General features: G+C 40.6%; 1 protein-coding gene across 3 annotated transcripts; it reads right to left on the bottom strand.

Annotated features, from left to right (window-relative positions):
* Positions 1-850: 850 nt before the first annotated feature.
* Positions 851-8,392, bottom strand: LOC148009920 (uncharacterized). 3 transcript variants are annotated; one of them, XM_087672313.1, is made up of 12 exons: positions 8,257-8,392; positions 8,048-8,170; positions 7,513-7,704; positions 7,313-7,421; positions 7,187-7,232; positions 7,027-7,073; positions 6,849-6,898; positions 6,581-6,733; positions 4,069-6,472; positions 2,119-3,958; positions 1,921-2,002; positions 851-1,782 (listed from the first exon to the last, which is right to left on the bottom strand). In XM_087672313.1, the coding sequence occupies exons 2-11, from the start codon at positions 8,104-8,106 to the stop codon at positions 1,968-1,970; spliced, it is 4,935 nt and encodes a 1,644-aa protein (XP_087528439.1). In that variant the 5' UTR covers positions 8,107-8,170; positions 8,257-8,392; the 3' UTR covers positions 851-1,782; positions 1,921-1,967. The 3 variants fall into 3 exon arrangements, with proteins under 3 accessions (XP_087528439.1, XP_087528438.1, XP_087528440.1); XM_087672312.1 differs by having other exon boundaries at positions 858-1,782; positions 1,921-2,007; XM_087672314.1 differs by lacking the exons at positions 7,027-7,073; positions 7,187-7,232; positions 7,313-7,421; ... (1 more) ...; positions 8,048-8,170; positions 8,257-8,392 and having other exon boundaries at positions 862-1,782; positions 1,921-2,007; positions 6,581-6,744.
* Between the last annotated feature and the right edge of the window lie 5,964 nt (positions 8,393-14,356).

Below are 14,356 nucleotides of genomic sequence, written 5' to 3'. Positions count from 1 at the left end.
TTTTTTCCTTCAAATTAAAGCACATATTAACTTTGAAACAATGTTTGATTTTATCCTTTAGCTAATTGATTTATACTCACATTTCAGCTCAATGTGAAAATGACAATCAGCTCTTTAACTAGTATTACAATGATCATTGGATGATTGATCCATAGCTAAAGTTGTGCTTTGTTAACTTTGAATACAAATACTATGTGATTTTTAAAAAATAAAAGAATAATTAAATAACTAATAAATAAAAAATTTTAAAAGCAAATAAAAATTTTAAAAGATAGCCAAATGTCAAAAGAGCGTAAATTGAATATTCACATTCACTTCTATCAAGACAAATTAAGATATTCATTAAATCAATCATTATCATTTTTACGACAACTTATATTTAAGTTTGATAAAAGCCACGAAAGTATTATGATATTGACTTTTTAAGTTACAAATATATATATATATGTATGTATGTATAAAAAACTTTTATCAAAATTCTAAAATAGTTTTTATTTTTTAAAATACTCTTTCTAAAATCTCTTTAAATGCATTTTCAATATCTCAAATCTCCCCTGATATATGAATCAAAGAGACTCAATCTAGTTAGGAATGGTAAGTTTAAGAAGGGATGCATATCTAAGTGATTGAATATTTGCGCATAGAGAGAAAATTCTAGAAAATTGTTTTCAATAAAACAATGTTGTCAAAACACCTCGGTCCCAAGAGTACACTGTTTTAGAACTAGACTGCGTAAACCCGAGATATGTATTCACTATGTTTCAGATTCCTTCAATTTTGAGCTTATTTGCTTTTCCTTTCATTGAATTTATTAATGCTTGATGCTCTTTTGATCGTATCAACTCCATCCACAATAAACATAGATATCAGAAGATTACATCTCGATCCAAGAAAGCTGGTAAGTTCGTGCCAATACGTAAACACGTCTGTGTCTCCTATGATGGATATGCAGGATAGCGGTGCATGGGGACGATCTCCCCCCTCCTCAGAGAAAATCTTGGATGGATGTTATACTGCTATTCCGCCTCAGGTGCTTTTTTGTAGTAAGATAGTACAGTTTCAAGTTTGCGGGATCAACACGAACTTCCGAAATGAAGCATGTTACCGTGATCCAGCATTTAGACTAGCCTTACTCGGAAAGAATGTGCTACCCACCTCGAGGATTGACAAATTGCTCTTATTCTCTTCACTCAGTACGAAGTACAGATTCATCTCTCTCACAACAAACAGGATGGAAGACATCATCTAATTGCAGACTGCACATCACGGAGTGGGTGGTTCATTATTTACTGGTTCATACATAGGATGGGAGACCTCAAATATGATGGTTCATACATCATGGAGTGGATGGTTCATAAATATGACTAGCACAACTTCTTACAGGAAGTGTCACTCAACGGTCAAAATTTTCCACCGCCTATTGCAATCCGCGTATCAGTTCTTGATGATTAGCTAATAACGACGACGCAATGATGAGTATACAAGTGGTTCTGTTTTCTATAGCCATGGCGGTAAGTAGTGACCAGCTGTGGAAAGCAGATGGTCAATTTGGAAAGGCCTTGGAGAGCCTGGGCTCATTCCAAAAAACACAATATAGAGCCCTCAAGACGTAAAAAACTAATGCAGGGCATCCTTAAACCACCACAAACCCAGAATCGTGTAGTGCAGACCTCGTATCTAGCGACTGGGAGAGGCAGTACAATATGCACAAGCTTCAACGGGACTTGGCTTCGCCACCTTTGCTGCTGCGGAAGGTTGAAAGGGAGAAAAATGATCGTGGAGCTGCAAAACAGTAAGTTGCGATAAGCAAAATGTATGTCTTGACTAGGAACTCTTGTCAATACCACTCTCCTAGCTCTATCTTTCACTGCATGTCAATCCTGCTTTTTAACTGTTACGAAAAGTGCAGGGAAAGATTACCCTTCAACATCGTGCCTCCTGACAAATGATCGTCTCGCAGTTTGAAATTAGAAGGTGGGGCTGGAATAGAGCTTCGGACACACTGAGCTGCACAGCACAAATGAAGCAACCATCAAACAGACTTAATCCTAAACAAGAACACTCCTGAGGATTCCGTACTTCAAGACATGAAGTCAAAAAACTGTTAAGAATTTGAACCTTGATCTTGAGACCCTGGATCATGAAACCCATACTGTTCTGTGATACTACTAACAGCCCCAAACTCGTTTGGTCTTCTTTCTTGCTGCCTTGCTCTCCTGGGATAATCATCTCCGGACCGTCCGAGCTCTTCAGACTCATCATCACCTTCAGAAGCAGTTGATGCGGAGATATAGTCAGCAGTAATAACTTCGGATGCACGACCCTTTCGAGCAAAATGCAGCAGCCTTTTAAAACCCTTGGCAGGCTCTTTGGGAGCCATTACCATCACAACTTTCTGAGGGCCAACCAACTTCTTGTTCATTGGGAGCATGTCTGCTCCTGAAGAATGAACCTGCGAGTAGTTCCACGAAGCAGGACTCCCCAGTGGTGAATCTTGAGTTACAGCAGACGTCGGACTTGGATGATCAGAACTTGGACCTGGTTTCAGGGCACCTGAGCCAGATGGTGACACAGCAATGGGGGAGAATACTGGCACGAGAAGCTCATGAGGCAATGAGCTTGCCCGAAATGAGGTGGAGGTACTCGTCACAGAATCATCTTGTAAAGACTGAGATGCATGCTCAACAAGTTGAGGAAAATCTACATTATCTTCTTGCCTTATAAAAGGCATTTCTGTGAACGACTGAGAATTTGAGGCAAAGTTGGCTCCCGATGAGGTATCATACCGTGTTTTTGCCTCCATATCAATAGGCAAACTTATGGTATGACAGGCCCTCTCATTTTCAAACTGGTCCTCTTGCAATGAATCTAAAACTGCGACTTCTGGATTGTTCTGTGGGTCATCCTGCATTGCATTTTTCAAATGGGTGTAATCTAGCACGTCTGCATCTACAGAAGACTGGCCATCAACTTCCATATCCATTTCAACAGACATATCGGCTCCCTTGTATGCATTAGAAATTTCTTCTACAGTGATCTCGATTTCATTGTTGTTGATAGCTGTGACAGCAGCTGAAGAAGGATAATTTTCCCCACCTTGATGATTATTAGTCAAAGCATGTGTTTTGTCAGCCACTCCAGTTTGAAGCTCTTCTTCGTCTGAGCTCTTACCAGTTTCTGTGACGACGGATGTCTTTTGTTTCATCACACCAGGGCCAGCTCCTGGCCCTATACCACGCCCCTTTCTGAGGAAAGGTTTAGCTTCTTGAATAGGAGCAACAGCACTCCTCCTTAACCTGTTGTAGGTGAGAGACTCATTTGCAGCTTCTTTCGGAGCCTTGAGAGGAGCGAGGACACCTTCATCTGCCAGTGCTGAAAGTGCTTTGAGTTCACTTGCAGATGCACAGCTCTTCCTCATCAATGTAGATCGCTGCTTCTTTCTTTCTTCCTTAGCAGCAATATTGCGAGGACCACTTTGCACTGAAGTATTGATATTTGCATCTAGAGGAGCACCTTCACAGAGAGCTCCTCGTGGACGTCCAGAACCTCCATTTTTAGGGTGCACACGGGAAGAGCCTGATGATCTACCTGGAGAGGGTTTTGTATTTTCCTTCCTTAAGTTTGCAAAGCAAGGAACAGACCGTGTAAGAGGATTATCAGATGCTGTGGCAGCAGCTAATTTCCTGTGGGTAAAGGTTGCACTTGTAGTATTCTTAGGGGTTAATTTGGGTGAAACTGATGGGGGAGCTCTATGGGAAGTACGAGGAGTTGTCACTGTTTTTTGAGGTGGAGCTGCAGGCTTTTTCACTATCTGCACCTTAGGAAATGGAGCCTGTTCTTTCACTGCTTTAGGTGTCACTGGTGGAGAAGCTGAGTTGTTAGTAGTAGTTTTCTTATCTTTGTGAGAGGCTGCCATGCCTCTATCCAAAACTTCGCCCTTAACCCCATCCTCCTGTTGCTGAACAATCAAAAAAATTATGGTCACTTAAGAGTGTTAAAATTATGAAAACAAGGATGAAGTGACCATAAAATTGTTAAGTTATCACAGAAAGAGTAGTCATTACACACTTGATCTTTCTTCACTTCTGGGTCAGTCTTGGAGGCCTGGAACTTTACAGTACGCACTTGAGAGTTGTTCTTGCACAATCTGGCAGTTCGAGCATCCATTTCTGCTTTCCTTCTTTTCAATGTTTCCTCCATAAGCTTAAGCTTTGCTTCCCTCTCTGCCCTCCTTGAATCCTGTTCTTCCATCATCTTAGCATCTCTTAGCTTTCTATACTTTTCATAAAATCTCCCTTTTAGCTCAGACTGAGAATCATCACCCTCATTTTGCTCATCAACCATCTTGACAAGGGCTTGCATGTCGTCATCCACAGGAAGACCCCATGAGCTTCCAAATGATTCCCTTCCAGTGTACTGATCACCCAAAAACTTTGATCCTGCAAGAACATCAAATGACTTTTCTGTGTTGCAGTCTCCCTTCAAGCTTTCTTCCAGTGTTGTATTTAGCTCAGAACAACTAGCTGCACCATGCTCAGTAGTCACCAGGTGCGGAGTTATAAAACAGGCTTTTGCATTTGCACCACTTTTTAAAGGTACAGATTCTTCAAGTTCAGTAGAAACATTTCCTACTTCTAATGGTTCCTTATTCGCAAGTCCTGTTATCTCACTTGTTGCAACTGAAGCTGTGTTGTTAGAAGTTATATGCATATCTTGCAATTCTGACCTGTTACCCTTCTCTGATTTGTGAACAATGGATTGATTGTCATTGAGAGTCTGGTTTGAATCAGTTTTTAAAGAAACCTTCCTTGCTAAGCTCACTTTGACTTCATCATTCTCTGCCTTGGCATTACTTTCTATACAGGGGGGGTTGTCCCTTTTGCTCATAAGACTTCTCTCAAGGTGCAACTTGAATTGCTTTCTCCAGTCTCCTTTAATATTATCTGCCAGTACTGCTGGATCTACCGTGCTTGACAAACTTTCTGCACTCAGCTCAACACACTTGGGAGCTTGACCAGTCGAGGCACTGCTTCGAGATATCACAGAGCTTACTGTACTCTCAGCTGATAAATAATCTAGCTCTTCCTGGCCAATTACAGCCTCAGGTTTAGTCAGATTTCCCGATTGCGATATCTGACACTCTTGCTTTTCTGCCCTGTGGTTATCCTGAAGTCTGATGTTTCCTTCAAAGCTATTGACAGCACTCCATCTTCTTGGAGCGACCTTCCCAATGGACATCGTGCTTGACCCTTCTAGAGAGACTCGAGAGCTCTCTAACTTGCCTGGCCTCTGTTTTGACAGCAGTTCTGTTGAATCTTTGCGCTGCTTGCTTTCAAACAAACTTATAGCATCCTGTACGCTTAACCTCCTTGCAGGCAAAGATCGAGAAGTTGGTGAAGGTTCAGAGTCAATGATCTTGCTATGAAAGCTATGATCGTCCGTGTCACTGCCACTACTGCACTCTCCGCCACTGCCGTCCCTCTCTCTGGCAACATGCTCTTGAGAAGAAAAGTAATTGATACTACGAATAACAACTGCACCTGACCGACGTCCAGCTGATCTTCCAACTTGTACTCGCCTAAGAGGGGAAGAGGATCTCCTTTTGGGGGATGACAACCTCTGAGATACAGCTTTGCTGAAATTGGCTTCATATTGCATGTTCTGATCTGAAATCCCAACTATTTGGTTTCCGAAGTTGGTAGCTGAGTTCTCACTTTGAGCCAGCAGTTCTTGTGATGTACTAACTGTACTTTCAGCTAGCCCATTGCAAGCTGCACCTGAGGTTGGATTCTGCAAGGTTACTTCTGGAGATTCAAATGCAGTACTTACTAAGCTTTGATGGATTGATTGGAAACGTTCTGCAGGTGTTTTTTTAACATTTACGGATATGGTACTGCTCTGCCTGCTTTGATTCTGTTCCACAGAACAGGCCTGTGAAGTTCTAAACACATTGTGCTCAGAATTTGAACCTTCACATACTTCGAGATTACTCAGTTTACTATGTCTGCCTTTTTCTTTCGTTTTTGTTGTGTCTTCAAAACTCTGAGCAGTTGGAGGGGACTCGTTCAACAAAACTTCATCAGACATATCTTCTGAAGATGTAAGATCTGCTTCATTCTCATGCATGAACAATTTTGCTCTCAAATTTTCAGGTGGACCCCATCTTCTTCGAGCTTCTGAGCCACCTTGATCTTTAGGCAGTGCATGCCCACTACTCCCACTACCAACTGCAGCCAAAGTCCTGTCACTGTTACGATCAGATCTCCCTTTCTCCGGGCAAATGAATTCCTCCTGCATCTCTCCGGTCTTTAAATGTGAGTTTCCTTCTGGAATGCTGGTTGATTCAGGCTCTGCTGCACTATCTTGCACCCTATTGGCACAAGAAGATAATCTTGAAAGTTCTGGTTCTGAGATCTCTTGTTGAGTTCCACACCTCTTTTCTGATAAGGAAAGAAAATGTATGCATGCCACGCTGCAAAATCATCATGCCAAAACAGGACAAGTTGAAGTCAATAAGTATCATCTTTCTGTGACTAAGAAGACCAGGACTCGTAAAACAATCCCCAGCCTTAACTCTCACCGTAGACGCTCTGCACCAAAGTATTCAGAAAAAGCCATCAGATCTGACATATTTTTATTATCAAAACCAGCAGCAGCAGCCCGACCAAATGCCATATTCTGTTCTTGACGAAGTGCAAGCAAACGCACATCCATTGCCCTAAGTAGCTCCACCCTGAAGAGGCTCTTAAGAGACAGATTTAAAATCACATTCATCCCAGTAACACAATAGCACTTTTGCAATAATGTTACACAAGCAAAGGAAAATACTTGAGGAACCTCTTACTTACTTGGATGCTTCAACTCCACCATCACGAATATCATGTGTGTATCTTGTTGACTGCAAAAATTGGTGAAAATGAGTGGCTGTATTTAACTTTTTGGCACAAAAGTATATTAAAAGATAGTGCACAAGACCTGAAACTACAGGATATAATATATGAAGAGGTCTCACAATCAATATTTTACCTGCTTTAAGCTTCCAGCCTTCTCCTGAATTCCAAAGGTTTCCCCATCTACAACAAGAAGCAAAATCCTTCAGTAGCTCAGATTAAACATCGTGAAAACACCCACCTATGGCTCAAAAAATAGCCACGGGTTTCGTGATTATACAATCAGACAACAATACCAGGCTTGGAGAAACTCGAATCTGTCCCCAAAAAGATATCACCTGCCTGGTGAAAGAAGCAAAAGTAAGAATAATGGCCGGCACATGGCGAAATATTACATCATGGATATGAGGAAGATAAATTACCAGTAGACTGGACGCTTGAATGTTGCGAACTTGTTCCAACTGAGCCAATTCATCTTCAATAGTCTTCACTCGTTCAAGGACCTCTGGAGTGCTTACAAACCTAACAAACCTGCAATGACAGAGGAGCTGGTGCGCTCAGAGAAAACAGCAATGCAGGCAACCTTTGTGCACTTCACACAGAGATAGAAGTATTGCCAGACCTCTCCAAAGTTCCCTTCGTGAACCAGATACTTCCATACTCCTCTTTAGAAGGTCGAGGCCATTCTAGCTTTATTGACTGGGCTCCCCTGGCTACCTGCTCTTCTGCAGCTCGCAAATGTGTGAGAAACGGCTTCAGAAAGCCAGATGCTAGCTTCTCAGTGATGCCATTAGCGGAGACATAGAGTTCGCACCTGTTCCAGGACGATGCATCTTTGCACATCAATATCCATTCACTATCAAGTATCTCGTTTGAGAAGCCGAGTATATTTTCGTAATAGGCAAAACAAGATGTTAGCTGCTGTTGCTTCAAATGCACACATTTATCTGGATGAGTGCAAATTGAAGCAGTGCCTGAAAGCACACTTTGTGTTCATGCCACAGAGAGCCAAAGAGAGGCATGAAGATCTGGTTCGCTAAACCCTAGTTCAAAGGTGCTGGTGAGAGGAAAATGACAATGCAGTTAAGGAGGAGGAGATTTAGGGCCGGGAAGGGGGGGGGGGGGGGGGGGGGGGGGGGGGGTGGGTGGGGGAGAACCTGGTCCGAGGCGGGGTGAGCTGGAACTCAACGTAGTCCAAGATTGTGTCTCCTTTCATGGCTTCCTCCCCTTGAGCTTACGACGTTCAAGGCGGAGCTCTGCGCTTAGCCTTGGAGCGTGTCCTGCGAGAAAACGACCAAGTTCGGGATGAAGAATGCCAAGCAGAAAAGGGCGGGAGGCGGGCAGACGAGCGAGCGGAAGCCATTACCTGATACGTCATGAGGCCTAAGGGAAAGCCGTGCGTTGTCTTTTGTGCAGGAGGCGTCGCCACAGCACAGACACAGAGAGAGAGAGAGAGAGAGCGGGGCAGGGGGAAGGAGAAGAGCGGAGGACAGAAACCAAAATTTTACTGAGTTTGATGATAAAATTTTTTACTAATAATGACGTTGGAATTTCAATTATTATTAGTAATTCTTTTGGGGAGCGGGCAGTGGTGCTAGAGCGGAATTGGGCCCCGCACCATCGTCGAGGGGCAAAGCTTCTCCTCCCACCGGGGTCCGGAACTGCGTTTGCATTTTCTTTCTTTTTTTTAAATAAGACGCATACACCCAAACATCCACCGGGAGGGGGATCTCCCTATCATATGAATGATTGACAAACATACAATATAAACCTTCAAATTTGCTATACCTAATCTCCGGCTAGTCTCATTCTAAAATTCGTGAAAACCTATGACATCAATCATGTATCTTTTGAAGTCCAATGGTTTGTCCACAACCATATTCTAAACTATGGCTCTCATAAAGCCCATCACTCCTACACGAAACCTATCGCACTACATGTGCGCTTAAGTGATGGTAGCACAGTTGGTAGGGGCAACCCGGATGATAGGGGTGTGTGTTGTGCGAGCTTGAGGGTTCAAGCCCCAATTGAGTAGCTCGAGGGGGCCCTTTCATGTAAGGGTGAGGTTTATCTTCGAAACATGCTAGCATTCGAGCTTTTGGGATACGACCTAGTTCATTACATAAAACAAGTAAAGAGGCCTTATACTTTTAAAAGAAGCAATGGTCTAACAAAATAGGCATCCAAGCACAAAGCTTCTCCAAATGTTAAGGTCTTCTTAAGAAGTAACAATGCAAAGACATTTATTTACTAATCTATCACAAGAAGAACCTCTGTAGTGAACCCTTTGGCAAAAGTCAATAAGTGAGTGTTCATGATCAAAGGAAATATTTTCCCAACCAAGTGTGAAGGAGTTGCTCCCTACACCTCCCAAGTGCAATAAAGCTCATACAAAATGATGGTCCCAAGTCCATGTCAAATGTGTAAGGAGTTGAAATTGGTATCAACCAATTGCATTCTAAAGAATACAAAACACTAGATCTTATAGCCTTTTTGTTAAGCTTTGTACCTCCATGGCAAAAAAGGCTGGTATCCATGTTCTCAAAATAAGCTCTACTCTAGAGAATCAAACTATAAAGGAGATAGAGCATCCTTTTTCCTTAGATCTTACAGCCTTTTTGTTAAGGTTTGCACCTCCATGGTGAGAAAGGTTAATATCCATGTTCTTAAAATGAGCAATCAATTGTGATCCTTCATTTACTTATTTTTACAAAACACTTCTTTTTTTGCTCCTGAGTTGTTATAGGTATTTTTGCCAAATATTACATTGTCAATGTGTTTTTAAAGTTACGGTCATGTCACTTCCACTTTGTCAAAAGGCCACATTTATGACATTTGCACACAAAGTTAGCAAATTATTAGTGGAAAGTTCAACAACGTTTCATATAGTGTCTCAATTGGCTAATTGCCCTTGTGCATGTAGACCTATTTGTATATGGAACCAACGACTTGAGCTTGGTGGTTGCATGCACAATGAACACTAAGATCTTCTCCAGTTTTTACAAGGCTTTTAAAATTGTACTCTTGATTTTAATATTAATATGCCCTTTGAAAGCTCTTGAGTCTACCATATTGCCATCAAGGAGGTTTTGCTAGCTAATAACTTCATCACAATGATAGATTAAAGCCCTAGTGCATGGAGTGACACTTAGCATAAAAGAATGGTGAGTGCTTACTAGCATAATGGACTTAAGTAGAAAAAGGCATTTGACAAGATTCCTTACACTATAATAGGCCACACATATGGCATGAGGTGTTTTCTTTAATGCTAGCACACAAAAATGATCGTTGTAGTAAGTTTGAAAAAGTATATACATCTCTATGAGAGAGCGTTTAGAGCTTGTCAAAAGCTCTAAAGGCCACCTTATAGACATGTTTGCGTTTCTTCAAGTTCCTAAATGTGGCTTTTACATCCAAGAGGGAAATCTCAAAGGCACTATCTATGTCATTATGGCCCAAACCTAGCACACAATGAACGAGGCCAATCCTTATCTTCCATATTAGCTTGATCCCACAAGCATGAATTACTCCCCAAAGAAGCCTGGCATCATCTGTCATAGGCTCTTTGTCCCCAAAAATGGCTTGTTTAAAGCTAATTGAAATGAAGAAATTCATAACGAACATGAGCTTGATCCCACAAGCATGAATTACTCCCCAAAGAAGTCAGGCTTCATCCATCATAGGCTCTTTGTCCCCAAAAATGGCTTGTTTAAAGCTAATTGAATTGAAGAAATCCATAGTGAACATGAGCTTTTCAAACTTGCACCACACCCTTATAACATGTGGGTAGTCCCAAAAGAGGTGGGGAATATCCTCCTCCTTCTTACCACAAAAAAGTAGAATGGGTTTATGTGCTTGAACCTAGCAATTCTCCTCTTTAGGGGAAGTTTATTGAAGAGGATCCTCCAAAGAGTTAGATTAAGGTGGAAAGATGGCATTGTAATCTATCTTTGTTCGACCCTCCTCTCCCATGCCCAAAAAAGTCATTAGGACATCTCCTCAACTAGTCCTACTATGGCTACAAGAGATGGTTATTACTCTTAGCATTAAAACCTCTTCTACTCTGAGCTTTATCTAGCCATGTACCTCCCTATAGCACCCAAAACTTGAATAAACTATCATCCCTAGGAGCAATTGTTGGGGCCCATGAGACCTTCTTCCTATTAGACACTTCCACAAGCCAATTCATCTAAGCCTCCTTCAATTGGAACTCCCTTAGAATGCTCTCCCATGGCTTTCAATCCAAACATGCACCATCCCAAATGTCTATCCATTGGTGTACTCCCTTAAAAACTAACTTTTCAACTACCTACTCACATTGCTTGCCTAGACTGAATTCCTCTTTGAAAGTCATTAGTTGTGTCCAAAATGGCCATAGTAGGGAGGAACACAATATGTTGACTTAGAAAATTTGTAAGTAGCATTTCTTGAAGCATGTTGTTTCATAAATGCACTAGATATGTGTGGCAAGTAGGACAACATTTTTCCTACACGGGCATGCCTATAGTCATACTTTGCTCTAATAAGTGTTCTTGCTAAACAATAGAGCTCATTTACATCATTATCTCCTTAGTATTGTCAACAACTACTTTTGTAGCTTTGTAAAGCACTAAGAATGCACATTAACATTTAGTGGGATAGTAGCTTTATTGATGTACTTGAATAATCCCTTAACCTTTATAAACTCCTTCATATCATGCAACAACAACTTAAGCATGAAAACCATAAGCATTTCCTCGTTTAATTGCCTAACGTGAAGTGCAAAGGATGTGCCTTTAACAAAGGAATGGCATCGTCTTTCCTTGTGGAGAATTGGTTGAGTTTGATTACCACACAGAAAGTATGATAAAAGTAATTAGTTGTGTTACCTCAAACAAAACATAAAAATTTGTACATGTAAACCACATTGATACAAATAGATGCTCAAGTTACATCATTTACATTTCTCTAGGTGAAATTTTCATATTTTTAGGCTCATCAATTGATACCTTCTTAGACATTTTTAGGCTTGATATAAAAGAATAGATGTAATCCACATGGTCCAATGAAGGGATACACAATTTATGGTACTCCTCGGTTCATCAACTACACTTCAAACTTGAGTTAAGGACCACTGTTCTAAAGTCCAATTCAGACATAGAAAAGGACCATGCGGACATTAATAGATAAGTGTTCCTCCCCTTGCGACCTAATGGATGGAATCTTCCGAATTGAAATAAATGTCTTTATCATTATCTATATAGACGATCTCCTAGTGTATAGTAAAACTCTAGAGGACCACAAAAAACACTTACACCTTGTTTTTGAGAAGCTGAGAGAACACAAACTATATGCCAGACCTGAAAAATGTGAGTTTGCAATAAAGGAGTTAGAATTCCTAGGCTTCATCGTAGGCAAGGCAGGTATCAAAGTAAACCCCAGGAAAGTAGAAGCAATGAAGAATTGGCATGTGTTAAAGACCATAAGGGAAGTTTGGGAATTTCTAGGGTTCATGATGTTTTGTAGAAGATTCATCAAGGATTAGTGGTCATTATCACTCAATGCAAACCTTCGTTTGGATGGGTGAGTGATAAGTAGGTTGCAAGTGTATGCTAAGAGGAACAAGCATCTAACTAATAGTGATTATGTAGCTAATTTAAGCTTTTGGTCTATCATGAAGCATGAGCTACCATAGGCTAGTTTGTGCATCAATGTATGATAGTTTTAGCCCCTCACTAATAATGATCATGTAGCTACTTTAAGTTTTTATTATGCCTTTTGTAGCATAACCTACAATTGGCTAGTTTGTGCATTAATATATGATATTGGTAGCCTTTGGCTAAAAATTGATCACATAATTAATTTATGTTTTGTGTACACATCAATGCTTCCTAATGATGCTTAAAAACCACAAGGAAACTTAATATTTATGTTTTTCAAGCTTGGAACCTTAGACTTAAGGTTCAAGCTTGAGTCTAGGACATAGCATGCAAGCGAGAGTTGAGGATCTAGTCATATACTCTCACATGCAAACCTGAGTCCTAGACTCGAGTTTTTTGGACTAGGTAAGCCTATGTACACCTACACCTTAAGTTTGGACAAGTGAAATTACAACAAAAGCCTGCATGCCTAACTTTTAACCTTTGGTCTAAGACTAGCACGCTCTCAAAGTGTTCTCGCTTACTCTACTTGATCTCTACTTGCTTTAAGGCATAACTGGCATCTCTATTGCAATGTCAACAAAGATGCTTGCCATGACATTACATCACATTGTTGAAATTTTAATACTATAACTCCTCTCCCATCTTATGTCCACATTATTTTATTTTGAGCTCTAACCTTTCTATTTGATGTGCAAGGACTTACGAAATGTAAAATGTGATAATACACAGATATCCGATCAAACTTCGATGTACTTTCCAAAGATGTTCTCTCCAAAGGCTAATAGAAATCTAGTAGCTCTCTTCAACAAACTAGAAGATAACCAATCTTGGATGTTAATCACGAGAGAGTGGATGGTCTCTTCTCCGCTATAGGTGGCAAGTTAGAGGGCATAAGATGGCATGATATTTTATTCGCTCAAAGAGCTAAGGTGAGGATAAGGACTCTAATGTGGTCCAAAATTTTGGTCAATAATTAGAAACCGATGTGCCAAGGTTATTGTTAGTTAGAGGATATAGATAGAAGGGACAATTTTCCATAATAGGTTGTGTGCTTGTAGGATGCAATGCAATCTTCACATATGACTTTGTAGCAATTGTGGAGAATTCTAAGATCTCCCACTTCATTGTTATCAAAGGTTGTCATAGACTGAGAGATGTTTTGGATTCTAACTTTAATGTACTAAAGGGAGTCAAGGAGATTTTAACTTAGTATGGAGTGAATGAGCCTAAGTGCTTTGGCTTCACCAAGTCAAGCATAAAAAATGATTCTTTGGCTACTATTGCTTACAATAATTAGGATACAGGCCATTTGAAATAGTGGATTTAACAATATGGAGAAACCTATCGGTCAATTGAAGACAATATGTGACATTGAGGAGCTTGGCAACATCTAAATTTGAAGGCTACAGAGAAGCATAAAAATTTGCAAATAAGGGGCTTGGTGTGAGTCTTACCAAAATGACTAAATCATGCTTGGAAAACCACAACCTCATTTAAGTTCAATATGTTGCTTGGGAGAGTCATATCTAAGAGATTACATACTAAAGTCTTGTTGGAAATGACTAAACCTATCTCTTCCTCGTGCGATCTTTTCTCATAGAGTTGTTGAAGACACCATGCATGCCTTGTGGGGATGCAAGGAAGTGAAGATGCTTTGGAACAAATTGATGGAAATACTCAATGAGATTGGATTGCACTACAATGTTATCTAGAAGCAAATGTTGCCACAACACAAAGGGGATATGAATAAAAAGTCTAGAAAAAAACGAGACTTAGTAAGAGCCTTGGCCATTAGAATTAGCTCACTAACAATGAAGTCATTTT

Source organism: Lygodium microphyllum, chromosome 30 (genome assembly GCF_053477565.2).
Source record: "Lygodium microphyllum isolate KBCC chromosome 30, Lygodium_microphyllum_v1.1.10, whole genome shotgun sequence".
Lineage (NCBI taxonomy): Eukaryota > Viridiplantae > Streptophyta > Polypodiopsida > Schizaeales > Lygodiaceae > Lygodium > Lygodium microphyllum.
Note: the sequence above shows the minus strand (reverse complement) of the source record. Positions and strands in the feature narration are given on the sequence as shown.

Bases quoted from the DNA above. Each gene is read 5' to 3' on its own strand.
- LOC148009920 (XM_087672312.1), bottom strand. From the start codon at position 8,106: ATGAAAGGAGACACAATCTTGGACTACGTTGAGTTCCAGCTCACCCCG. The intron at 7,422-7,512 runs GTCTGGCAATAC...CTGTCATTGCAG, and splicing joins ACGAAGGGAACTTTGGAGAG to GTTTGTTAGGTTTGTAAGCA. The intron at 6,473-6,580 runs GTGAGAGTTAAG...ATGATTTTGCAG, and splicing joins TTTGGTGCAGAGCGTCTACG to CGTGGCATGCATACATTTTC.